The 27,313-nt window shown below is 46.6% G+C and overlaps 1 protein-coding gene across 2 annotated transcripts in view; it reads left to right on the top strand.

Moving 5' to 3' along the window:
- LOC128301272 (bone morphogenetic protein receptor type-1B) overlaps positions 1-26,287 on the top strand; it is a 117,615-nt gene extending 91,328 nt beyond the window's left edge. For both annotated transcript variants that reach the window (XM_053037661.1, XM_053037662.1), the window contains 2 exons: positions 23,493-23,680; positions 23,760-26,287. In XM_053037661.1, the coding sequence (XP_052893621.1) occupies positions 23,493-23,680; positions 23,760-25,064 (1,493 nt within the window). In that variant the 3' untranslated portion in view covers positions 25,065-26,287. The remainder of the gene's footprint in view (positions 1-23,492; positions 23,681-23,759) is intronic.
- The last annotated feature ends 1,026 nt before the right edge of the window (positions 26,288-27,313 follow it).

The following is a 27,313-nucleotide window of genomic DNA, read 5'->3' as shown; positions in this document are numbered from 1 at the left end:
TCCAGGGCTATTTGAGAGGAGAGATCCTGCCTGCACCAAAACAAAAACCCACATCGTTGATAGTATTATTACATAAAGCGAATGAGGGAAAATTAAAAAAAAACACACTCACACACATCCTTCTTGTATGTAGCTCTGTTCTAGAATTAGAGCCTGCATTTTTTTTGTCTAAAAGCAACCCTGCTCATGTTTCGAACGAGAGGCGTAAAGTGGACGTCACTTGGCTTCGAAGACGTGAGCTGGAAATTGATTTGAAATTCAAATCCCGCAGATCCGATAACATTGTTAGGGCTAAACGGTACTGAAATCACAACCACACACATCATGTCTCAAGTCGAGTCAACTGGGCCCTTCTGCCCTTCACTAGCCGGTGTGGTAAGGGTCTCGTGTGATCAATGCTGGAGTAGGTGTAAATTTACGCTTGTTAGAATAATTAATCATCTCTTCCTGCTCGCTTGACGCTCGGAGTCCGTGTCTGTTGCGAACCGGATTCAAACGTCCGATGAGTTGGCACATTGGCATGTGAAGCGGGTGGCCAATCGGTTCAGAGTTCTAGTTGGTGAAATTGTGTGCAACATTCTAGTGACTAATTAACCTCAATTAACGGTTGATCTATACAGCCTAACACGAGTTATGCGTGCGGAATACTTGAAATGATTGGCATATTTAACGGCTGTTTTGTTGCTTAAAAGTCATTTGATTCTTTTTATCTGCGCTGCCGCAAAAGAACGCGTATGTTTCGCCTTTTTGTGGTGGTGGTGAAGAATTTTGAAATAGTAATAATGTTGCAGCCGCCACCTGTTGCATATGGTGGTGGATTGTGATTCTTGGGAGTTGCCTTTCGAATATTGCCGAAAGGCAGAGTTCAATACAACCATTATGATAATTACCGTCTGCTGTTGCTGCCTCCAGGTGCGCTGCTCTGTTATGATTAGCAAACTACTGCATGGAATGCCGGTGTCGAAATCGGTTCCAGCTATTTGTTTGTTTTATCCCCTGTCTAGCGCTTATGGCTGGTGCGTGCGCGTACTTGTGGAATATTCACTTCGCGTTGTATTCTCCAAAACCAAACCAAAGAAAAAAAAACCCTCGCCTCAAGCATGTTATTGCGCTATGCGGTGATGTACGTTATCGAACTGTTTGTGAAGAAAAAACCTTCCAAAAATTCTTGTCACATTTGGGGCACATCGTGTTTTTTTTGTTGTTATTGCGACACACATGTCGGTGGGAAGAGTTTGTCTTCTGTCAGACAAAATGTGTTTTACCATTTCCCCTTTTTTTATGTTCAAATCCGTACATGCTTTTCCTTTCGATTCGAATGCGGTCGTACACAGCCGGCTTGTTACGTTTTGTAAAATACGTAGAAGCTTCTTTTTTTTCGTGCTGTTGTCTTAATTTTCTGGTTTCGCGAGTACAACTTTGAGGGAAATTGTTGGCCAAGATAAACAGTGCCCCACGCTAGCGCAAACATGTAAATATTATTCACATGAAACAATAATACGTCGTCCTGTCGATACTGTGTGTTGTGTTCCCCCTGTACATTGGTGGTGTACGAAAGATGTGACTGGAGCCTGTTGCCATCGCCAACATTGTGTTTGGTAAAATTGGCGAAAATCGGCGGAAAGTAACAACATGCCACCCGAGGTAAAAAGAAATCCTTGTCTCATGCGCAACCGAATACTACAAACAAATAACAACACCAGACCGTAACAGATTTCCTATTTTTGTAGATCTGTTCCGGCTTCCTGTGAGTGGGTGGGATCGTTTTTTTGTTTCTCTTTCTCTTTTCGTGTTTTGCAAAATATATTTAAAATTTAAACCAAAACTACCGACAGAAGAGGGAAAATAAACATTTTCTTGACGACATAATTTGGACAGCGACAATATATGTTTTTTTTTTGTGGCAGCACACGCCACAATTGAAATGGATTAAAATGGCCGGGAAAGTGTGTTTGGTGTCGCCCCATACATGGAAATCAGCTAAGGAGAGACCATTCCGACCGGCAAGGTACACCTTGTTGGTAACTCCTTTTCCAACTCCCATTCCGCACTACTTAGCCGCGCGACAACTCTGGGCTCTGGCGTAAGGCGTGCGCGCGCGCCAACCAAACAGTCCGACCATATGGCGTGCGATCGTTTGTGCGTGTGCCTTATGGCAAAATATTTGGGGCTTTAATTCGACCCTCACCCAAAATTGGGCGTTTAATGTTTTGTTTTGCGCGTAAATGGTATGTGAGAGGCTTGCTGCGAAATGGAATTGACGGGGCGAGATGGAATTCAATTGAATTCTCGTTCGGGGAGTTATCGAATGTAAACCACCGCTCGTAGTGAGAAGGTGGATTAATGTTGTTTAAAACGTCCAGCAAACAAAAAAAAATTCCATCATAAAGAGACTCTCTTACTAAAAGATGAATAATTTATCGATGCAATAAATGAGTAATTTTCTGCAATCACCATAACTTTTGTTTCAGATGATTATTGTTTTTTATTGCCGCACGGGGTTTTTGCATACACACAGTGTCGGGAAAGACCGCGTGCCCGGTAAACCACACGCGACCGAACGTTTATTTACCTTCCCTTGGTGGACTGTGCGCGTCGTTGTTGTATTCGGTCGGTTTCTCTCTCCCGTTCGATAGTAGTTTATTATTTTATAGTGTAGGTTATTTCGCGAATAATACGCACCGCCCGCCATCCAGGAGATAGGTTTGTCTGCTAGGCTTCCTTTTGATCATATCGTCTTCGATTACAGTTAAAACCTTGTTTTTTTCTTTATGCGTGGGTTAAATTACAGACACAAATAAAACAGTTTGCTGATTAAAATGCCTTTACGTTTTTGCAACAAACTAATTAAAAAAAAACTCACTGTTTCCGTGCAGAAACAAAAGGTTGCACTTTCCAAATCGTTTATTTCCCACTGCCTAACGAAGCTTCTACATCCTGCAATTTGTCCATCGCAACTGGGATCATGTTATGCGAAGAATCAGCTGTAGAGAAGAAGCATAGAATCATCACAGCACACAGCCGCGGATCGGATGCGACGACACTCAAAACGACAAATCCGCGAGAAAACGGTTGCGCCATACCGCTATTCCGACTCGCTTCATCAGCTAATTTGCGCAAATGTGTGACAGACAGTTGCTGATTAGCGCGTGAGCGCATCCCTTTCCCCAAATGGGCGGGGGGGCACCCAACGTTCATCTCTTCCGAACGGGTCAGCAGTTTGGGCGCACACTGTTGCTTATACTTTTTTTTTTTGGAGGTCGGTATGAAGCTTTTGAGGTTGATCCTATCCACCGGAGGACTGTGACGGAACGCGGTGATCACCGCGCACAAACCAGCCTGCTCACGGATTTTCGTCTTATCAATTCACCTCATTTTTTGCTTCCTGTGTTGTTACGAAAGAAGATGCACGTTGGTGTGTCTCTTGTTGTGGTTTTTTTTGTGTTGTGTGCTTTTCGATTACCATTTCTGCATTTCGCTTATCGCTCCAGTTTCGGGACGGCACGGACGAAATCCGTAAAGACCCCTTAATCGCGTGGAAGCGATTTACCTCTGGTGGCGTTGGTTGTGGTTGTGGAGGGCGGTGTAAGAGGGGCTAATGCTAATCGACGGGAGCAAAGTTTATGTTGGGTCGTTTGAGTTTTACATGCAGAGTAGGAAAAAAAATATGCAAACAATAAACAAACAAAAACGAAGACGTTACTGAAAAACATGCGTCTAGACACAAGTGAACCACGAAAGATCGACCCCCTGTAGAGGATGCGCACCTTCCAAAACAATCGGTACTGGTTCCCAACGTAATATGCACTGTTAGTTTGATTTAAAAGAAGATTTTATGACCTTTTTTCTTAAATCAAACCCAATTTTTATAAAATTTTCCTACAAATACAAATAAAAATTCACGACGTCGGTCAGACAAAAAGTGTTCCTTGTGTGCGATGAGCTCCCGAAGCGATGATCGGGAAAATCCCAACCAAAAAACTCCCCCAGCGAGAGAGAGAGAGAGAGGGAGAGAGTGTATAAACACTACACGCATCATGTTTCGAGGGATTTGAAAAATTGTTTATGGTTTTCCTGCTTCTGGTGGTTCGATCGGTAAAATCGGGGGGGCCGACGACGGCAGGACATGGCGGAATGAGAAAGAGAGTAAAAAAACGATGCTAAGTTTGTTTTACGATGTGTTACGAAATGTTTCAAATTTTGTATACTACTCGTTCGTTTGCCTACGGTGCGCGGTGTAGTCTACTCGCCCATATAGGGCTGATAGGGGGGAAAACATAGAGCGTCTCCACAATGATTTACTGCGTCTTCCGAAATACCGTGTCCCTGCAGCAGTAGTGCTCCAGTTGGAATGGGATTTTCTTTTTCTGCAGTTAGAAAATGGTAAGGTGAAGTATGCTGGACGGTGAAACACGTTCTTCCGGACGCGTTGCAGTGCGATAGAAAAATAAGCAATCGGATTGAGCAATCGCGTAACGGAAGAACTAGAACATCTGAAGTAGTGTTGGGCGGATCGGATCGGATCGGATTCTGAGATTGGATCCTTCATTGGATCAATCCGGATTCGATCCTAAATCCAGGATCCTCTGGATTGGAATCCCAAACAATCCTTTTCGATCCGGATCTGTTATGACGGGAAACCGGGATCGAATTCCAAAACAAGAGTCCAAATCCCGGGTCCGGGTCTGTCATAATTGGAATATGGGATTGTGGTAGGGATTGTTTTCGGATGCGGATATTTTGTGATTGTGATTGCCTTTTTATTCTCTTCCATCTGAACGCATTTTTTCTAAGGCTGGACAAATTTACACGGACAGAAGAAATAGGCTGCTTCCCAAAAAACTGAAAGAAATATTATGTCTAAAGCATAATTTAAGCGACGAAGACATAGAAATAATTGGATATTTTTTTCTGGATTTGGATTTTTATAGCTTTGGTTTGTATTTTTTTTAATTATTGCATTTGGTTTAATACTATATTAATAAAAAAATCACATAATGTATTTAGTGATCTTGATATCTTGGTGGGTGTGTAGCGACAAGACTTGGTTAGCTAGGACACGAAACGCGACACCTAGGGAGAATTGGATGAACTAATAATATGACAGTTGGGAAGTTTAAAAATAAAAAAATCTAGTAGGATTCGGATCGGATTCGGATCGGATTCGGATCGGATTCGGAGGATCGATCCGAAGGCGGATCCGGATCGGTCGGATCGAATCCCACATGGGAGTGATTTTTCCCATCACTAATCTGAAGGTGGAATCTTCTGAAGATAAATCAGTAATGTACAGTTTCTCATTCTTATTCTCTTTTCGCTTGTTAATCAATTGTCCTCAAAAATTTCTACGTCTGAAGGCTCCGATTTTCTATCTGTGGCTGCCTTTACTCATAAGCGATCTCTTGAAGTAGGTAAAAGAGCTCCAAGTCCAAACGAGATTTTAACTTATCTTAAAGCCTTACCTTTACTGTAGTACGTCAACCATCGCCTAAATGAAGAATAAATCCTTCGTGCTCGTCTAGTAGAGGAGAAAATTATGAAGCTTTAATCGAAAATTATTGTGCTTTCTATTTTCCTTCCTCCGTTACTTCCCAAGTCCACCCACTCGTGTGCATGGATTTCACGGCGTTGCAGCTGCACATAATTATTCATAGTGCTCACACCATACTATCGGCTCATGTTATTCTACCTCCCAACCACCAATCATCGTGCCACAAGCCTAAGGGCATTAAATCGTTTATCTTTTTCATCATCATCATCATCATCTTTTATGCTGATCGTGTGCACTGCCCCCGCACAACTCCTGCGCAGAAGGATTATTATTATTGTTTTCTCGCTGAACGATAGAAGGTGTGCAGCAGCATACTCCTCCGGAGTTGTCGTAAGCTGATAAACGAGCAAATGTCAGCCTGCGTCCGCTGGTGAGTGGTGGCTTTAGGGGCTGAACTTTTCATACTCCCAACACCACCATCTCTACCGGGGTGTGATCGTGATCGATTCCCGTGGGCTCGCTCATCATTTGCCCATGTGGACCAATCTTCGCATCGGCTCTGCCGGTGCTTGATCCGTTTATGGCGTGTGTCGAGCATTTCCGGTTTTTTTTTGTTTCGGAGGGAGTTGAGGAAAATTAACTGCGGAGGAAACCAATTCGATACGCGAAGGGGCGTACACGTATCCGCATCGAATCCTTCGCATCAGCTTAACGGGGTTTTGGTTTGGCTTAACGGTCGAATGCATCGCCGCGACTAACGAACTCTCGCGGGATGCGTTGGCTTCAAAGTGCATTTCCTTTGCGTCGTTATTGCCTCCCACTGCTTGCTGTCGTTGTCGCGGGGTTGGAAAAGATGGCTGAATGGAGCTCTCATTCGCGTGCGTAGGCCGGACGGCTCCCGAAGATTACAGCCGACCTGCACGGCGACGGCAACAGCAGCCCGAATGGTGCTAAATAACCGAGCAAATACAAATGAGAATTATGCTCCGTTGATGATGCCGTAGGTGGAAGTTTTAAGAAATATGAGAAGGAGATAAACAAATCGCCGCTAGGTCTTGGAAGCGTCGGAATTGAATGTTAATTTCACCACCGGCTTGTTGTTCACTTGCGAGTGGCCATACGAGGGATTACTATTGTGCGTGTACCGTTTTGAGTAGGAGACCGTCCACGAACACGACCGGTACCGGTGTGTTGCCGGTGGGAATGGCAACATGATGATGGTACGTGTTTTGGTTCAGGTTAGGAAGAATGTTATCTATTTGAAGCATCCATTAACGCCATTCAAATACGCTGCCCATACGAGTGATGGGACAGACAGTGGGACCAACCGACCAAATTCCGTCTGTCTTGCATCGGGTGTTGTTGTGGTGGAAAAGCAGCTAACTTCATTAGCCAACATAAAACTAAATTACTCGCAGCTGTTCCAAATGAGCAGTCCTGCGCTGCGCCATGCAAACAACATTGACTAATGGGTCGTTTCTTATTTTTTTTCTCTCGTTTTAGGTATGTTGACAAGATTTGTTAGTGCTCGCGCGAAGAACCACTGTACAAGCAAAACACAACCAAACCATCAGTTTCGATTTGTGACGGCGACAAGGAAGAAACGCTTTCAGACACAATCAATAATACACCTTTGGCACGTCAATTATGATAAGACGCGAGCGGAACGCAACGCATGTAAACGTGTTGAGTCGTAAAGTTGACTATGAATACAGGAAATCCCAACCCCTGCTCCCTCTCTAGACAGGCTGGAAAAAGGGTGGGTGCTGAATGAATGCGCTAAAATCACGCCCTCCCCGAAAGCCCTCGAAACGATGCGAAATGCCGCAAGCAACCGGAAGTGGGCTTTACCGCTTCTCAACCCTTTTCGCGCATAAACTAAAGCACATTCCTTCGCATAGCCGGTTGAGGAACCAGCGCACGCACAAATGACATCATCCGACTTTGTTTGCTGTTATCAACGTGAGCGGGATTGTTAGGTTAGGCAGGAACGCAATTGAAGCACAAATCGGGACACTATTCTGGGTTGGAATTATTTCCGAAGGAGTTGTGGTACTTCAAGCTATTACACTCATCCGGAGGTTTCCGATGGATTTTTCGTACACGATAGATTAGCTTGTAGCAATCATGAATTCCTACGATAGAACCCCCACTTGATAACACGTTTTGTAAGAAACGCCCATCTTCGAGCGGATTGCTCATTGCCTGAGTGATAAAACATGACGTGACAGTGCCGGATGCATCATCGCGACATGGAAGAAAGGCCCGATTTGGCCCAGCTTCCCCACCTCGAATGGGAACGGGAAATTAAAAGTATATTTTTTTCCCTCGCGAGAGAATTGCAGCTGACGGACAGAGAGCACCCACGCAAAGAAGCGAGGTCGCAATCGGTGAAATTGCGCAACGGAATGGCAGAGCCATTCGCATCCGCCAGCAGTAAGCGGTGGTGGGGTGGGCAAGAAGGGGATTTTAATTTTAAAAATAGTGCATCATCCCTCTCCGAATGGCCGAACGTTTACGGCGCTCTCACAACGTCGATCGTACGACGTGATGCGCGGTGGTGTCCCCTCCCCCGGTGCAGCTGTTTTTGTTCTGTCACCATCGGAAACGAGCGGCACCACCAACACCGTGGATTCGCGGCGCACTCTTGTGCGCGCGCGCTCACGTTTGCCTGTCGTGTATTGCCCGTGCACATCGATGCACGCCGCCGCGCGTGTGCAGGATCGGGCAGATGCAGATCTGGCCCAACCGGCTCCGGTTTCCGTTCCCCTCGACCGCCTAGCCGTAATCATTAAAAACTTCACCAGCGTGCGGCAATCGCGGGGAGACGACACTATTTACTCCCTCTTTCACACGTTCGTTCGGCGATGATCCCCAAACAGTGACTAAACCACGATGGGGAGCAAAACAAGCTGTTTCATGTCTGTGTGCGTGTGTGTGTGCGCGGTTGTGTTGGCTCTCACGAGAAGAAAATTTTATGAATGAAATCTTGCCGTTTTGCGAATGCGTTTGCCATCATCATATTGCCCTTCACACCGAAGCCGAGCGTTTGGACGGTTGTGGAATAAGTTAATCATCTTATTTGCATTTCGTTTACCGAGTGCATTTCGAACGCGGGGTGTTATGAGTTCACCGATCCGATTTGCTTTTTTTATTTTATTCTCGAAATCGACCACAGACTCAATCACTCAGAATCTCCTCTGAATCTGATTCAGGGGGGGTGAGAGTTTTCCGTGTAGAGATGTTCCCCATTTATACATTGGATCAGTCCGGACCGTAACACAGATGATGTGTAGCTTTGGGGGATAAATAAACTTCATCCAACGTCTAACATTTTCAAGAGTCAATCAATACGACTCTCCCTCACCGTTAGTCCCGCCGCATCACCATCACCGCGGGTCGTGCTTCAATCAACAAATTAGCCACGATTGAATCCGTTATTTAAAGACCTTCACGTTGGCCGCTAATGGGTACGGTTTAATTGATGCACTTCGCAAATCAAACTCAATTTAAACTCGATCAGGATGCGCGATGGGGAAATCGTTCGCGTGGAGGAAGAGTGAACAGTGGTACACCCATCCGAGGTTTACGTATTCAAACCCATCGATGATTTTATTTTCGTCCCAGCAATTTTCAAACACACACACACACGCACCCCGGACTTACCCAGAACAGCAGCCGAGAGCATCATGTACAAGGCATACCTCCGCCCCCAGGCTTTGCTTCTTTTGCGGCGTTTGCGAGTTCGTTTCCAATAATACTGTCCCATAAATTACACGACGGTAGATTATTACCGGCCCCATAAAGTGATAAAACTCGAGCAACTCGAGGCTCTGTTGGAGTTTTTGCTTTCCTTCCGACAGCGAAGCCTGTCGGAATGAGTTTTAGGCAGTGTTTATAATTTGAAACCGAAAGAGGAGGGATCTTTTGGAGCGACGAAAAGATATGGCATGTTTTATTATGCATGTGTGACACGCTCGACGAGCGCGTCGAACCAGTAAGGTAGACTGGTTGGTTTTTTGGTTGGTTTGTCTTAATTTTTGAAAGCCCTCCTATTAAAGATAAGCAAATTTGGTCGAGTACAACCGGTAGATCGCAGCGAACGACAGGTGGCTTCCATTTTCAGGTCCTTAACGCCCGCGCCGGTCGGTTTCTTATCGGAGTGCTCTGGTTTTTTTTTCTTTTTGTGCGACGAGGATCGCGTCCCGAGTCCCCTCACCTCGCGCGAAAAACGAAGGCAACTGATAAACCCAATAGCATTAAGCGAATGTGTTGTCATGTTTGTTTTGAAAGCTGTTCAAAAGATCAACTAGCCGTTTTCTTACCAGCAGATCCGGCTGTTGCTTATTAATTGTGTACCATTCATTCGCTATTAATTGCGGCGTGTGTTTGTTTTTATTCGAAGCACAAGAGTGTAGAGATGTACTTCATGCTCATGTGAATCATTTTTGCCTTTTTCCCACAGCCACAAAGCGCGGGCATCGTTCGTCATTTGCAAAGACGTCTTCACCACAAAAGGTACGAGTGGTAGAGACAGAAGGAGAAAAATTAGTGCCATTCAATTTAGGTCCCGTTGTATTCCCGATGCATCGTCCCGTTCTTCGCAGCGCAAAAGTGCAACGATCATGTTTCACTGCTGGCCCGCTAATTATGGATGATCTTCACTCGCATCTGCTGCACTTGCTCATGTTTATGCACCGATTTATTCCGATTGGTCGCGTTCATGTGCAGCTCGCGATTCTAGCTCGCGCAAGCGACACGCAACGGAGGCAATTTAGCTGTGCCAATGTTCTACTTTTTCCATTGCATTTGGTTGCGGTTTATGCTTGTGTACCAATTTTCGCATTAATCAAGCACCACTCTTGATGGCATGTGTGTGTGTATGTGGGGGAATATTAATTGAACGATGGAGAAGCAGTAGGGAGATTTATTTATATTAATATAAAACCCGTAGTTCATCGAGATCCGCCACTAGCACTAGCAGGATGCATCAATCTCAAAAGGGTCGCCCACAGAATTCGATTCTGCTTCCTCTGCCAATGACAGTCCGCGAGTGTTATCTAATTCTTGGCTCAAACATCATCAATGCAACTCCACTAGCCATTAGTAAACTGCAAAAATAATTGATCCTCAATGTAACCACCCGCGCATCATCAGCGCAGATTGAAGTCGCACCAAATCTTCAACCGCGACCTCATCACGTCACCCCTTTGGCTCCGTCCCGTGGCGTTCCCGTGCCTCCAGGAAACAGTGGTTTTGTTTTGTTTTCAAAACACAATCATATGATGCTTATTTTCCTACCGCCTTTAGAAGGCGCTCTTTGCCGTGTGTTTGCGAAGCATAAAAAAAGAGCAGCGGTCGAAACAGTTTAATAACACTCGCGATCGCGCGCGCAATCTTCCACGGGATGGATGCGAGTGGAACCGAGATCGATGGTGCGAGAAGGCGGGGGATGGCAACGTAAGAAAACCGCGCCCGCAGCTGAAGATGAATAATGGATCGTGTGGAACGGGCAAGATGGAGCCAGTGGTAGCAGTTTCGTTAGATGATTACAAACATATGGGCCTGGAGGCGTCTGGTGTGTGATGCTGCTGCCGTTTGCGTCTTCCCAAAACACACCCACCCGGCTTCTTCTCCCTCGTAGTTTAAGAAGGTCGTTGTGTGTTGTGTGTCGGGCATACAGCGCAAAGATGTGTGTGTGTGAGAGCGGGTTCACCAGAGAGTGATCCCCGACCATACAACGTTCGTGCGAGTTGTCGAGCTTGAGATGGATCTTGTCTAATGACGTGCTCCACAGCTGGAACGCTGCTAATTTCGAGTATCTCTTTACCCAGGTATCTTGGTCTTGGAAGTGGCAAGAAAAGGATAATGAGACAAGGACCGATTCTCACCTCTGCCCTACAACATCCTCAGGGGTAGGGTAGTTGTATATCCTGGTTTTGCTGTCTCAGAAGTTACTGCTTCAACTCCCAGAGCTCCCAATATGATGGAGCATTCGAGGTTCACAGAAAAAAAAACCAGTTCTCGAGCAACGCACTCTCTCGAAAGGGGCAACTCGTGCGCGAGAACGCGATCACGCGCTAAAGGGAATCTCCTTTACACGCAGCGCGCCTCACAAACACCACCAAAGCGCTAGAGGGATGAATGTTGACGCAATATGGAGAGGGTTGGGCTGTAGATCATAATCAATTGGCTCGTTTGGAGTCTGGTCTGGTTTTGCGCGTTCGGATGTTTATTGCCATGTGGCCCATCTTGGCCGTTAGCTCGTGTGGTGGTGGTTGTGGAAACAGAGGAACCATCACAGCGTAGTAGTGGTGACGGTGGATAGCAATAAATAATAAACGGCCGTAACGGCTCGAGAGGGATGAAGTTTCCGCGATCTTGGCCAACGGTACGGCCAAGATCACGATCGTGCGATTTTTGATGCTCCCCCTTTTGGGAGCACGCGCGCCGGGCCCCGGGGTGGATACATTTACTTCCTGCTATTAGTGCGCCCTTCTTTACGCGCTCCATTGAGGCTTTTTTGTTCTTGGTTTAGGCTCTAAGCGTTTGTTCCATTAGGTTCTCTTCTATTCCACAGCCAGAAGACACCATTTCTTTGCGATTCAGAGTTTGAGCTCTTTAATTCGTTTATGGTTCTTCCCCCGTTTGTCAAGCATTGAACTTAATAGTGTTAATCATATATTAGTAAATGCTTAATTAAATGCTCCTGAAATACGAGTCTTCAATATGTTTGTTGCCCATGAAACAGGACCCTACATCGTGAAGGAATGTAAACTCTTGGAAGTCACATCCGAAGTTTGATGCTGAAGTCGATTCTGACCCTAAAAGTGTGTAGGAGGGTCTTTTATCGATAAGCTCCTTTTTTGTGTGGAAAAAAAACCTCCAGCATCATTCTTCTGGAAAGTGCGATAAATATGTACGAACCGTTGTGTTTTTTTTAGACCGGTTCGTACGAATCGCTGAGAGATGGGTTTCCAGGGTTGCTTTATGCCCTGCTCCTTCACCTTCCCGTCCACGCACAGTTCCCTTTTGTGCGAATGTATAATTTATGGTATTCATTTTCGGTTGATCGAAATGATTAATTGACACCAATTGTTATGCCGGCTGGGTTATGTATCGCCGGTCCGGGAAACAGATTTCGGTCCGCCACGGCCATGGCAAGATGCTGTGTCGTGGGTACCGTTTGAATTTGATTGAAATTTATGTGCTGTTCGGTAGCCCACGGGTGGTGGCGGAAGCCAGCGACTGATAGGTTGTGCAGTAGGTACAAACGCAGCATATTTTCCTTGGAGAGTGGAGTGTTCCCCGCGGTTCTGACCAGGACCGGTTTTTGTTGCTGAGTTCGGGTTCTTCTGGAACAACCGCGGGGTACCGCGGGAGCATTATCGGGAACTCCAGCTAAGCGACAGTGATCTATTAGGGCTGCTGGGTGTAAGTTGTTGCTTCTGGTTTTGCTGTGGAGTTCATTCGCGTCTATGAGAGGCAAGGATGGTCGCATAGACATTAGGCTTTGCAAAGACGCTCTTGAAGCTGCACGGGGTTGATTCACAAACAAACAATAATCCTTCCTAATAGAGATGCATCTCAGCGCACTGGAGAGTTAGGCAAGTGCTCAAAAAAGAAAACATCATTTCCTGAGGATCCCTACAAACTGTAACACCCAACGAAACTCTAATTATTTTATTAAACGAGATCATCCAGAATGGAGGAGGACATTAGACGAGTGCAGAAGGCAGCCCAACTATTTATCACCTCAATTTGAACGATGCGCAAACAACTCATTGTCGAGATGTGTTTACCTCAGTTATTATCGAGCGTGAAGAATGCTTCTTCAGCTGTTCATAGACTACAACAAGGAACAATGATGAATGCAGAGCGTCGATGAGTAACTCCACTGAGGTGGAACTCTTTAACCGGGGGTTTCGTCAAATAGCGTTTGAGATGGTTCGCATTTAAATAAAAAAAAAACAGCTAGAACCTTGTCACCAAACTGGAAGAAAAAGAAAAATTCTTGCAGGGATTGAAGAATGGATATTGGTTTGGGGGTATAATATATTCAACCATTCCGTTTTTATACATTCCTTCCTACACGAGCCAAATATTGCCCGGCAGAAATTGGTGCGCCGCATAATAACTAGCACACGCGCGCTCGGCATGTGCTGCGTTGTGCGGCTGAATATTATTTCATCTCGAAAGGGAACCGTGCAGCAGCGTGCGAGTAGGAGGCGAGCAACGCGTAGGAGGTACTTAACACAGCGGCGGAACAATTATTATAATGCTGCCTACATAAATACGGCACCGGGCCCCGGGCCGGTAAGGAGATACGTCCGCCGATTTGTCTGGGGGAGAGCTGCTCCACCAAAACTTCTGCGTCCAGTAAAGGCATCGCCAAGAGTTGATCGCGATCCGTGCCGTGCGATCGTCTCTTTTGCCCGTGATCTTGTTTCCCTATCCGATTAGAGGAATGATCGATTCACGGTGCGCTAGGAGAGCAGCAGCAGCACCATATTGCGCATAAATTCCGTGCTTTTCGGGGTGTGTTGTGGTGGGTGGTTTTGATGTTTGATTGAAAGAGCAGCATGCAGCGAACACGCGGGCAGCAGGAAAACCAGGGAGTTGAAGAAAAATGCTTTATTCAAATTATCTTCACCCTCACTCAGCCTCCCCCCTGCCGTCCGACAAATGCCGTTGCCGTGTTCGGACCAATCGCGGACCGTTGCGGTCGGAGCTTCGAGATCGATCAATGATTCGGATCGTTTCGACGCCCTGTTTTGTGGCCGGATGCTGCACTGAAACGCGTTGAATTAGCGGGGTTCGTGCTGCGGTTATGGCAGCTGTTCGGGCCGCGTTAGTGGGGTTCTCGGGCATTTGTGTGTGCCCGTGCGCGCGCGAGCGAGCACGCTCTTACTATGCTCCGGCAATCGATCGCTAGATGTGTGGTGTAATAGGCGTGTAGGCGTCAAGCCCGGTATGCTTCGCGATCGGTTGATCGGTTGTGCAAACACAGGCGAGAAGGGAAAAGCTTACGCCATGTCGACCGTTCTACTGCTGGCAGTTGTTCTGATCTGACGAACGATCGACACCACCACCACCTATCCTCTCCACACACACACACACACACACACACACACACACACACACCAGCATGCCAGTTGTGCGCCACAAACATGTGTTTTAGCCCGTTTTCGTCCGATGGACCATATGGTTTTGATTTATCACTCACTAATCACCAACACGAGCATCCCTCGCGAGTTCGCCCGGGGGGCATCAATCAACGTTTTCTTCGAACGGGGGCTCTCCAGCACCAGATGTGTTGTTTTTGGCTGGCCGTATGTGTTTGCTAGCCCCTGTGGATGTACATGTATCTATGTTTTCTCTCCCCACCCCCCCCTAAAACCGAAGGTCTCCTGTATCTCTCAGTCCACCCCCTTTAAAGGGCTTGTTATGCTTTTGGCTTCTGGTTTTCGTTGGTGGAGATAGCTAGACGCACACAGCATGGAGCAACCTTCCATAACTGGTGTCTCGTTGACAGATAGTTGTAGTAATCAAGGAGGCCCCCGAATGCGATTAGTGATCAGTAAAAAAAGGGGTAGCGACTCATTAGACCAACAGATATGTCCTTCACGAAACGGTTACTAATCGAGCTAGCAATATCAGAGGCTGCCTCTGGGGCGCGTCTGGACGAGATAAAAGCGATCCGCACGTGTCTCTGCTGAATATGCTTCAACATAGACGAGAGTTCTGCACGCCCTAAACAAAAATGTCCCCATGTTGGGTACGTCAACAACTCCTCAACAACGCGCTAATGTCACATGATGGTTCCCCGTCTGCAAGAACAGGCAGACTGGTTGACGTCAATGTTACGTACGGTGTGCCATACGACGCCGAATCAGGTATATATGGTAATCTTCCGGTTCTGGACAAATTGGATTGCGTTAACTACGTTAGCGCTGGGCGCTTGGTGTAATGTTTGGAAATGCTTCCCCAGCTATATTCTGGACGCGCACACACACTTGGGCCGGGATTACAAATGCTCTGTCAACCTTCCTCTCTAGGCGGCGGTTGTGTGACGTCTCTCCGTCACATAACATTCGCAGTAAAATTAGCATGTTCTGCTGGTGCGTTGTTGTTGTTACGTGACATCGACCTTAATTTTTCGCGAACCCAACCACGAGGTGTTGTTTCCTCGTGCGTGTTGCCGAGACGCGTGCTGTAGAGTGTGTTGAACCCTCGTGTACAATAAGGTTGATATTGGGATGTTTTGAAGTCCCTCTTCCTATAGAAGAAATCCTGCCATGTCTTATATGTCTTGTTGACTGTCTTGAGGGTTTAGACGTTTCAATTAGGTTATTTGAGTTGAGCTTAAGATGAAAATATTGAGGTTGAGGTTGAATTTGGTGGTGTTTTAGTTATTGGACATATTTGATGTCTATTCGCGATCCTCATCTCGTGACTCAGAGCGTTGAGTGTGTTTGCGTGTGTTTTGCTTTTGTTCTTGATGTCTTTCCGTTTGACCTTTTTTTTAACGGGTTTAATAGTAATCCGAAATTTTCTGCTCTGCTGGTTGTTATGGATTTTGTTTTTCTCACCACGCTCGCCACCGCCATCACACCGAGAACGTTAATGCCCACCCGGGATTCAGCACCGAATTCTACGCTACCTCGTAAAAATGGACATTTATGGTCAGTTTTGATTTCCGATCGTGAAACCGATCGGTGACACATTCGTACGCTCAACCGAGGTTGATCCCTGGGGTAACTGGCTTATGGATACCTCTTTTTTTTTCGCTCCTTCTCCTTTTTAAGTTAACCACCCGAACAATAATCGATCGACACCGAGTTCGGTTGGTGCTGGTGGACTGATTCATTCACCGAAACGAACGCAATCGCCGGTGGTATCGCGCCGGTACGATCGATGAGTCAGGGCGATATGAAATAAATATGCTAATATATCCACGAGCTTTTTTTTGGGGTGTACGCTGGTGATCGAAATGGTGGCACACACCAAAAAATAAGAAAAAGGCGTCCCATGCGAGATTCGCGCGCAAGATTCGATTAATGCTTTTTTGGGAAGTTTTTGAATGGGTGTGCTCAACTCCAACACGCTCAACTTTATCTCGTGTGTCTGTTGTATGGAAGGAGGGAGTGATGAGATTTTTCAAGGGGGACACCCGTTTTGTGACGGTCTGTCTCTCTACCCCACCCCAGCAGGAGGTCCTGTCAGATCGTCCTCACCTTCTTGGTCTGGCAGGAGAAGCACCGCTTCTCTTCCTTCCCAAGACGTTTCCCACCCTTAGTGTCCCCCGTGTGTGTACGAGTGATTGATCGAAAGGCTTCAAAGCTGACGGTTTGTTGTTCACTTCGGTGTCGATTTGACGCAGCAGGGTACCCAGACGTTGGGTCGAAACCGAAAGAAGCGAAACAAATCTTCGTCGTGCCCGGTGTGCCAGTGTCTTTACGCTTCTACGCCTTGGCGATACTTGGCGATATTTTCAAGCTTTGATTTTTATGGTGTTTAGTGTGGCAAATTTATCGATCATTTTCGATCGACGGTTGAGCGCTGGAACCGGCTTCGGTACGATCCAATCTGCTCACCAGTGAGCTCACACTCAGCCGGAAGTGGAGGTTTAATTTCAATTTAATTAAAAAAAAACGCAAGAAAAAAGCGACTCCGATGCCCGATTGTGTGACGAACAGAAGCCCCCAACCCCGTAAAAGGTGACTGGGTGCATTGGAAGTTCGAGATGAATCGCGATGAACTCTTTTCACGTCGTCCATCATCTGGGAGAGATGGCTCTTCGACGGACGTGAACTAAAGGACCTGTTGGTGGGCAAATATTGATCTTTTGCCCTGCTGCACGCTACAGCGCAACGTCTGTAGCCTGTTCGACAAATGTCACCCAATGGTCAGCGGCAGTAGCGGACGTTGTTGTCATCGTTTGCGTTGAGTTATGCGCCTATTACTGTCGGTCTGTGGGTGGAACGGTTCTCCACCTCCTTTCCCTCGCCGCGCACCACGGGAAGTTCACACATGTCGTGCATCATCCGTGTGACGTTTGTTCAGTGTGGCCATTCGTGTCCTCGCCCAGTGCGCCCTGCTGTCTACGTGTTGCGCCGTCACAGACTCACACAGGATATTAATAGAAGCGAGATACGGTTGGGTGCACGCCGCGGAACGCGCACGTCGCAACGACAGACTCTAAGTTCCGCCGTGTCCCAAGCAAAGGCACCCATGATGTACACTCGCTGCTACAATGTGTCACAATGTGTAAGCACGGTCAGGATGTGTGTGGCCCCACAAATCACTCTTCAGAGATGTGGAAAGAACGATTCATTTAACCCAACGAAAAGTGACATTCCCTGCAAACGGTTTCCCGTCGACGAATTGCAATCCCTCCCTTAGAGAGTGCTGTGACAAAAGGAATCATTATGAATGGTTCGATTTTGCTCTCCTTCTATCTTTCTGGAGAAGAAGAAATTAACGAGGCAGTTAGTCTCCATACATACCGTAGCCCTTTTGGTAGCGTATCGGAACTGTTCTTCGAAACATCTTCGAAAACTGATGCATCACTGCAGCATCATCATTTTCACCACCGTTCACTCCTCACCGCCAGCTTGTTATAGGGAGCGCTGAGGCAAAGATCCATACCGATAAAACGCAAACAGCAACAGTTAGTCCATCCATTCGTCGTTTTGGTTCGCGCCCGTGTGGTTCTTGGCCGCCCGTTTCCATTTGACATTTGTTCTGCTTCGTTCAGATGGCAAGTTCAATCGACCGACGACGTTGATGCTTTTGAACCCTGCTTTGTACGGGGCCCGTCTTCTTCGGTACGTGTGAAGCGTATTTCTTCTTCTTTTTTTTTGTTGTTGCTCACGTCCCCACCCCGGAGGAGGACCGTATACGGTACGAGGCGAAGATCAACTCAAACATGTGTTTTGTTATGCAAATTCTGACCGACCGGGCGCGACGTATTATACTTTGTTTGTCATCCAGCGCGGAGTGTAGTATTTGCGCGGGATGTTGAGAATAACAAGCATGGCGAACGGGGAGCGGAAGGGTGAGGGAGGGAAAGAAATATTACCGAAAAGTAGAAACTCCAGAAAGATCTCCAGAATGTCGTTAACGACACGGACGCGGGTGTGTATGGACCTCCACCTTCAAGCGGCGAGGCCCTTTCCTGGGTTGAGGTTGACTTTCGAAAGACTTTCGGGAGATAATTTATGATAGATAAGATTTCTCTGTTGCCTTCACCTTTTATTCCACCCGGATCACTGGAGACGCGAGGATGAAACTTCAATATCTCCCTAGTACTCCGGGGCTTCGTTTCTGTGTGTGGAACTATTCGAGTTCCACGCTAGGCTATGAAGCAGCACGAAGCACGTTCAATTTCTTAGATTGTCCTCTTCCAGAATAGCCAGATCCTCCTCCCAAACGACAAATACTGGAACCATATTCCTTTCTTTTATTGCCCCCTAGCACTCTCGGGGTCATATTTGTTCTGCGTGTGTATCTTTAGTTGGTCCAAACTACGCGAACTAAAGATTTCGTTGAACCGGCAACGGGGCGACGAGGCGTGCTTTTGGAGTACGCTGCTGCAGCTCCCGAGCCCGGGGAGATGATGATGTGTCAACAATTTAGTTGAACTGTTTGTTTGACGTGTACACGGCTAGCTGCGCATGGCAAACGGACAACTCAACTGTGGCAAGCGGGACAGATCTTCTCGGACGTCTCGCGCGCCGTCTGTCTATCAAACTCGATAGAGAGCCAGGCAGCGACATTTAACTGTGCGTGTGTGTTTGAGTTGTTCTGTTCTAGTATCTCTGTTATGTCGACGATCTGATTAGCTTAATGCCCTAGCTCTTGCACAGTGGACCCCATGGAACACAAGTTCCAAGTACTGTTCGTGTTCTTCGCAGCGGAAGATCTTGTTGTGTCTATCAAATCAATATGAGACTCGATTCTAACACTCACCGAACCCCCCACAGTGAACGACTAAAACAATTAGCATACATGTTGCCCATGTCCAATGAGTGAGACACTGCAGCCCTCTGTGTGTGATGTTGTTTCTGAAGATTAGCAGGGATTTCCTCTCGTTTGTTTCACTCGCGCTATCCCGCACGCCTGCACATGTCAGCTGGCTGTCAGCTTAACCCCAGCGCTGCTGTGACGCAAATCCGAATGTCCGGAGAGTATAACCAGACCGTTTTTTAGCGGACCTTATCACTGCGTAGTAGGTAGCAGTGTAATGTTTCGGAACAAAAAGGCAAACCCCTTCACATATTGCATTGCCACCCACACAAACGTTACGACGATCAACTTTCCTGCCCATTCTGTTGTTTTGGTCAAACTTGGTCAAATGAAAGAAGAAAAAAAATCGTTCTATTTTCTCTATTGGAGAATTTTGGGATAGGGAATTTTATGTTTGAAAAATTCTTACCCAAAAACCTTAGGAACGGAAACCGCCCTGTGTGTGTGCAATCGAAGATCGAGGGAGCGGATCGATGCTGCAGGAGGGTGTTTCTGGTGTGCCTCCGTACGCCTGAATGTGTGACGTAAGGGAATGAGGAAGAATGTATAAATAATATTTTTGTTTATCTTCTGCCACCATCCCCACCAATCCAACCCAATGGGTCCTGGCCCCCCCCCCCCCGGTTGGTTCGAGTGGTACAGGCGATGAGGTAACATTTAAATCGAGGAAAAGGGGCACGGCAAAGAAAACCCCGATCACACACATATATGCTGAGGTTGGCTGGAATATGTGCTAGTGAAGCATTCCAGATCACCCGGGAATCTTGAGCCGTACAATCGTGGCAGCCGAAAAACAAACATATACCCCTCTGGGGTGGGGGGAGGTGCTTTAGAATTTGGACGAACTACAATCATTTTTTCCCAAACGGGCAATAACATTATGGTTATTAAAAAAAAGGGAACGCCAAAAGGGACGCAAAGTTTTATATCGAGCATTAAACATCAAAGGAATTAAAAGCTAGTTCTGTTTGTGGGGTGGGTTGAGTTTATTATCGGTTTTTTTTTTGTTGCTGCCAGAAACGGTTCCTCCTCTCATGAGTTGCCCTTATCGCACGGGGTGGTATGTTCCGACGATAGCATGATGGTGTTGATGATTTGTGGAGCGCAAACAGCCTTGTTACCTTCATGCCCTTCCAAACAGACCAGGTGTGCCGTACGGTGGTGAACACGGCGTTGGACTGTGTGTTCGCTCTTCATCACTGATAAACTTATCACTTGTCATATAGTTAAGCGCGCGTGCGACAAATGAACAAACCCTATGTGCGAGGTTCACCATTTTTCGGGAATTGGTCCCAGTTTTAGCAAAAGAAGCCGGAGCTGTGTTGGCTGAATCTTGACTGAACGGGCGGGTCAGTTGTTTCTCATGAAAACCTTGTCAGGTATGCCCTGTACCAATCATCTACCCGGTACATGGTGGGAGTTTGTCCAGTAAATTGGCAATGTCCATCAAACTGTCTCGTCTAAACCCGCGGCATTGTTGTCGCCTCAACAGAAAAGTACCCCACTCCACAAGATACACAACAGGAAGTGCGTAAAGGGTCTTGTCGCATTGCGACCGCACCTTCGTTGGAACAAATCACGGCTAAGAATGATGAGTTCCGTAAGCTCTCCTCTTCACTGTCTTGATTGATCGATCAAAAACACCTGGGGAATCTAGAATTGAGTGCCAAATCATCAGCAATCGCGTCCACACGGTGTGTGTAGTGTGTAGGATGGGCAAAATAGTTTCGTCCTCCAGCTCTCGAAGGAAAACGGCCTTATTTTGACGACAGTCTCGTTTGTTCGACTTATCTACCGGTGGAATTGTGTACCGTTCCCCAGACACGGGGTACCGCACACCAGGCAGGTTTCATTTGGCGCCAGTTCGTTGATCGATGAGTTCTCCGAGGCTTAAGTCTAGATCCCGGCGACGCAAAATTTGCCATCTTCTTCCAAAAAAAAAACACTCGTGACTCGGGTAAAGAAACGAGGGTCGGGGTGTCTTTCTGGAGGTGTACAAAATGTGAATTCTTGTTGCGAAAGAACTGGCTAAAATCAATCCCTGTTTGGCAAGCATTATTCTGTTCTCCACCGCGTGTGCACCTCAAGGAACTCGAAATATCCTCATCGTACGTGTGCTGGGTTTCGGGGGTTCAGTTTGTGCTTATGAAAATTAATGTAGGACATGGTCATGGTCATCGGTTTAGCTGTCATCGTACAACTTTTGTGCGTGCTACTGTCGTGCTCTGCTGCTCGAGCCGCTCGAGCCGCTTGAGCGATAGTCTTCTTCATCTCTCAGTCGCGTGATCTCCATCATCAGCACAGGCAGCAACCTGTGTCATATATCAGCCTCCCCAAAGCCGAGGACGGGAGTATAATTTACAACTTTTTCCTCATTTTTATTTCGGTACGTCTTAAACATAACCGTTAAAAGCCATTATGTGTGTGTGCGTGTGAAGAGGAGAGGCCTGCTGTTTCTGCACTTGCAAAAACATATCCTCCTTCCCCAGCGGAATATCAGCTGGTCACGACTTTGCTCGGCCGTACGATGGGATTGCCACGCCGCCAGGCCCCACCTGAGCGGAAGGATTAATGTGTTGTTTGTTTTGATTTGTTGTGATGTTACGGGTGTGTAGCTGCTTACCGCTGTCTCTTGCAAGCGTAATGGAAAATTTCGATGCAGTTGCATGCGCGTGTTTTGTTTGTTGTATTTTTATTTCGGTGAAGATCCGCATGATATCAGTACTACAAGGCTTTGCGCACGGTTCAGGCGGCACTGATAACAGCTACTCACGCTTCTTATCTTAATGTCCGCCAAACAGCTTCGACAATGAACTTGTGATGGGAGGATCTCCCTAAAAAAAACACACACACCATAACCGCTGCATGTTGTCCCTGTTTTTCATGGCAGCTACGTGCAATATCACAGTGAGCCTTCCGGAAGAGCTCCGAAAAATCCGACGACACGCTGAAAACAAATTACACTCCAAAGCTCAATAACTCCAGCAACCAGTTCTATACCTTAATCTTGCGATCACGAAGTCCGCGAACTGCGATGTTTAGCAACAGCTAAAAACCACGCGATCGTTCCCTCGTTTCGCCTGGTGTGGTTGACGGATGAAAGCCTACAAGATTTATTGCACGCGTATCACATCAAAGGCAACTCCCGGGATTACCGCTGCTAGGTGTTGCGGGGCAATAGCTCAACAATAACATAATTCTAGTTTTCTCAAACGCAATGTTTGGTTGACCAAACCTGGGCGAGGGATTAAAATTCGATCCATCTCGTAGTCGTCACTTCCTGATCGAGTGCTGTCAAATTGCGCATAGGACCATCATCAAGGCCCACCCCTAGCTCACGGTTTGGGCTGTTTGTAAAGGAAATGTGTTTGGTACGATTCCGTCCCGCACGTTGGTCAATTTATTTATTTTTGCGCAGCTTTATCAAACCAACCGATAAATCACACACATAGTCCTAATCGGCTATCGAGGCGAGTTACGGTGTGATCGTTAGCGTCCAAAATGGTTACCGACTGTGCGATATGTTAGTCATTGGAATTGGATATCATCAACACAAGCGAAACAGAATTTAAGAATCGGATTTTTTGATATCGTAATCAGATTAAATAGATTTTGTTATGCGGTTTGCATACTCTCAGGCAAGATTGTTTTAATTTCGTTAAATGGTATGCAATGCGCTTTGCAAAACAATTTGCAAAGCTTCAATATCTTGCCTTATTAAGACTCCGAATAGCTGAATTTATTATCCGATATACAAAAACAGCTCCATTCCAGTTCAAGCACAAGATCAAGCTCAGTGATCTGGACGTTATAAATGTGTGCATTTGGTTATTGCCTTCCAATCGATGTTGTTTGTTGTGTTTGCGATGAATTGTGATGCTACTGAAAAGAAAGAGAACAATCGCTCCTTCCTTTACCTGTTATAGCCTTTCTAATCAGTGTGTTCCGGTTTATTCTTTCTCCATTACAGCGCGAGTACTAACCTGCTATTGCGAAGGTCACTGTCCGGGAGATGTGCAGAATGGGACGTGCGAGACCCGGCCGGGTGGTTCCTGTTTCGCCTCGGTTGAGGCAGTGCTGGACGAGGAAACGAAGCAGATCGTACCGGAGTGGAGTCATGGATGTATGTCACCGGAACAGGGTGGTGGATTGCTACAGGTACGTTGAATTGTCACATCCATATAATTTCCGAGCCTGTGCTCACTCACGTTTCGTGTTTGCTCTTTTCCCCTTGTAGTGCAAAGTCGGTACAGTGTCCCCACAACTGCACGGCAAAAGTATCGTATGCTGCGACAGCGAGGATCTCTGCAATCAGGACCTGAAACCGTACTATAGTCCGCGTACGACGACGACACCCGAACCGCCACTAGTGAATACGAACAGTATACCACTGTTTGCGCTCATCATTTCCGTCGTCCTCTGCGTGGCTGGGCTCGTAATGCTGCTCGGTGGCATCTACTGTGTGTACCGAAGGCGCGAAAAGCGAAAACCGGCCTACCTGATGAACTCGCTGTACAACACCACCAACGGCCATCTACCGATAGCGGATCTGGTGGAACAAACGAGTGGCAGCGGATCGGGATTGCCCCTGCTCGTACAGCGAACCATTGCCAAACAGATCCAGATGGTCCATTCGGTCGGCAAGGGCCGGTACGGTGAGGTGTGGCTGGCCAAGTGGCGCGACGAGAAGGTGGCGGTCAAGATTTTCTTCACCACCGAGGAAGCGTCCTGGTTCCGGGAGACCGAAATCTACCAGACCGTGCTAATGCGCAACGAAAACATTCTCGGGTTCATTGCGGCCGACATCAAAGGGACGGGCTCGTGGACACAGATGCTGCTAATCACGGACTACCACGAGCTCGGCTCGCTGCACGACTACCTCCAGAAACGCGTCCTCAATCCGCACATGCTGAAAACGCTCGCCCTCTCGCTATCGTCCGGTGTCGCTCATCTGCACACGGAAATCTTCGGCACACCGGGCAAACCGTCGATCGCGCACCGGGATATCAAGAGCAAAAACATACTGGTGAAGCGGAATGGTCAGTGTGCGATTGCGGACTTTGGGCTGGCGGTGAAGTACACGAGCGAGTCGGACGAGATACAGATTGCGCCGAATTCGCGCGTTGGTACACGGCGGTACATGGCACCGGAGGTGCTGAGCGAAACGCTCGATCTGAAAGTGTTCGAAGGATTTAAAATGGCGGACATGTACTCGGTGGGGCTTGTGTTCTGGGAGATGGCACGGCGCTGCATAACGACCGTGCGGGGTGCGAAGAATACGACCACGTGCGAGGATTACGCCCTGCCGTATCAGGATGTGGTACCGTCCGATCCGAGCTTCGAGGATATGTATGCGGTCGTGTGCGTGAAGGGCGTCCGACCACCCATCCCGCAGCGGTGGCAGGACGAGGACATTCTCGTAGTATTATCGAAGATCATGCAGGAATGTTGGCATCCGAGCCCGGCCGTTCGGTTAACGGCGCTTCGGGTGAAAAAAACGCTTGTCAAGCTCGAGACGGACTGTACGATTAAGATAGTGTAATGGCAGAGAAAGTAAGAGAGTGATGCGTGTAGGATGCCTTTCCCTTTTTGTAAGAACCCCTTATTTATTCTTCGCCATGCCGTTGTGAAGCTCGTCGTGTCTGGAAGAGTGATGGGTGCAAAGTTTTATTTTGTAAATATGTTCATATGTCCCCGTGTTCCTCAATATTGTTTCTCCAATATCCTGTCAAAGTGTTGATTTGTTTTCATCTTCCTGTTTAGTTGTCCTGCTCCATTTCACCTTTGCCTTGCTGTATCCGGGTCGAAGAAAACGAAAAGGATACGCACATCACTCTTCCGAATCGATCCTTTTTCACGCGGATTGACACGGGTTTCACACGTCGGCGAACTCTCTGTGTTTTTGTATTTGCCATAACTTAAACAGTAAGGTGTATTAGACTTAAGAAAACAATAGCGTTAGGAACTATGGTAGCAACAGCAATTGTGGACCGTTTGCTTAGTGTTTCGTTTTAATTTTCTTTGCTCTAGAAAATTCGACAACGAAGCAGCTAGTTTTGTGTGAGTGTCCATACACCTGCCTATACGTCGTAGGTTGTTTGTCGAAGAAAATAGTCCGCCAAACGGGATTCTCAACCGTTTGTAGGTTGGATTTAGAGGAAAGACACAACACGTGTGTTTACGTGTGAGCAACTGTTAATACAAGGCACAACATTTTCATTAACGCGGATCCGTTCTGTGTCCCTCTAGAACTTCGTTCGGTTATTTGCCTCCCAGCAAATTCTTCTTTTCTCAAATGCTGAGAAATGAGAACCTTTAGTTTAGTGAAGATGTGCGAGAGTTTCCACAAACTGTACATAACTTAAGCGCGGTGCGATTCTTTCATCGCACCGTCATGAGAGACTCTTCGTTTTTGATAAGAGTCGTTCGTTTTGTTTTTAATTAAGATAGCTATTTTAATTTCTTACTAGTAGCATACAAAAACAAAGCCATCATCATATGTTATGTTCTCTGCTCGTGCCCTGCAGCGTACCTTATTCGTTTTTGCGTATAGAACATAAAAGCAGGCAACAGCCAATGCCGTGCACGGAACTGTAAGCAAAAGAAAGCATGTGTGTCTGTACGTGTGTTAGAGTTATGTAGAATTTATAAACATGTTAGCAGAGTTTTGTTTTTCTTTCGGTACAACTGTGTAAGTAGGTTCTATTTCTTTAAACAAAAACAACTTTGTAGTGTAGTGAAATAAAACAAAAAAATACAATTCGAACATAACTTCGTTTTGTTTTCTTTATCTGTTGATGAAAATGTCCCATATTTGCCCATCACTATTGCATTGCATACTATCAAACCCGTGGGGAGCGATCGCTAGTGTAAGGAAAATGGATGAAACGGAAAGCATCCTTCATCTCGCTCAAACTTCCCGTCGGGTGGTACGAAATTCCATACAAAACCAGCTGTTTTCAGATTTCCGATACCAGGAGAGCATCCACGGAAGAGGTAACACCTAGTGCAGCAATTTTGCTCGAAAACCGCCGATAGGTATGTAATGTTTAAACACTAACTTTCCGGTTGGTCGAGAAAAATTTCTTCGAAAACTACCAGTTTCCGAATGTATAGTACCAGGAGAGCATCCACGGAAGAGGTAGCATCCATGAAATGTTTCACGAAATATTTCGTGAAATGTGGCATGAAATGTTTCACGAAATATTTCATAAAATGTTTCATTAAATGTTTCATGAAATGTTGCTCGGCTGGTACCAGGTGTTACCTCTTGAAAAACATGCTCTCCTGGTATCGGAAATCTGAAAACAGCTGGTTTGTATGGAATTTCGTACCAGCCGACGGAAAGTTTGAGCGAGAGATGAGGGAGATGAGATGAGAGTTAGGGATGCTACATACAAAATGTATGGAATATCCGGGTATGCTGTTTGCCAACGTTCGTGGTAAAGTTTAAAATTAATCAAAATAAAATACTCACTGCTTGTTGAAAATTACAATGTATACACCAAATAAAACGTTGGGAGGCTACTGAAAATTTCAGGTCAATACAAGCAATGAATCAAAAGTAATTGCAGTTTTAAGTTGAAAAAAATACCCGGGTATGCCGGTTGCCTACTTGAACCCTGTTCACCCATCACTACTCTGTAATGTCGGTCGAATCTTCGGTGAGCGGTGCGTTCGTTCACAAATAGAGAGCGCTTGGTCGTGACGCTGAGACAGGCAGCGCAATAATCTCTCTCACAGAGGGCGCTCAATAGAGTCAACGTAAGAAATCAAAGCAATGGTATAAAC

Source organism: Anopheles moucheti, chromosome 3 (genome assembly GCF_943734755.1).
Source record: "Anopheles moucheti chromosome 3, idAnoMoucSN_F20_07, whole genome shotgun sequence".
NCBI classification, from domain to species: Eukaryota; Metazoa; Arthropoda; class Insecta; order Diptera; family Culicidae; genus Anopheles; species Anopheles moucheti.
The sequence above is the reverse complement of the archived record's forward strand: the minus strand, read 5'-3'. Positions and strand labels throughout refer to the sequence as shown.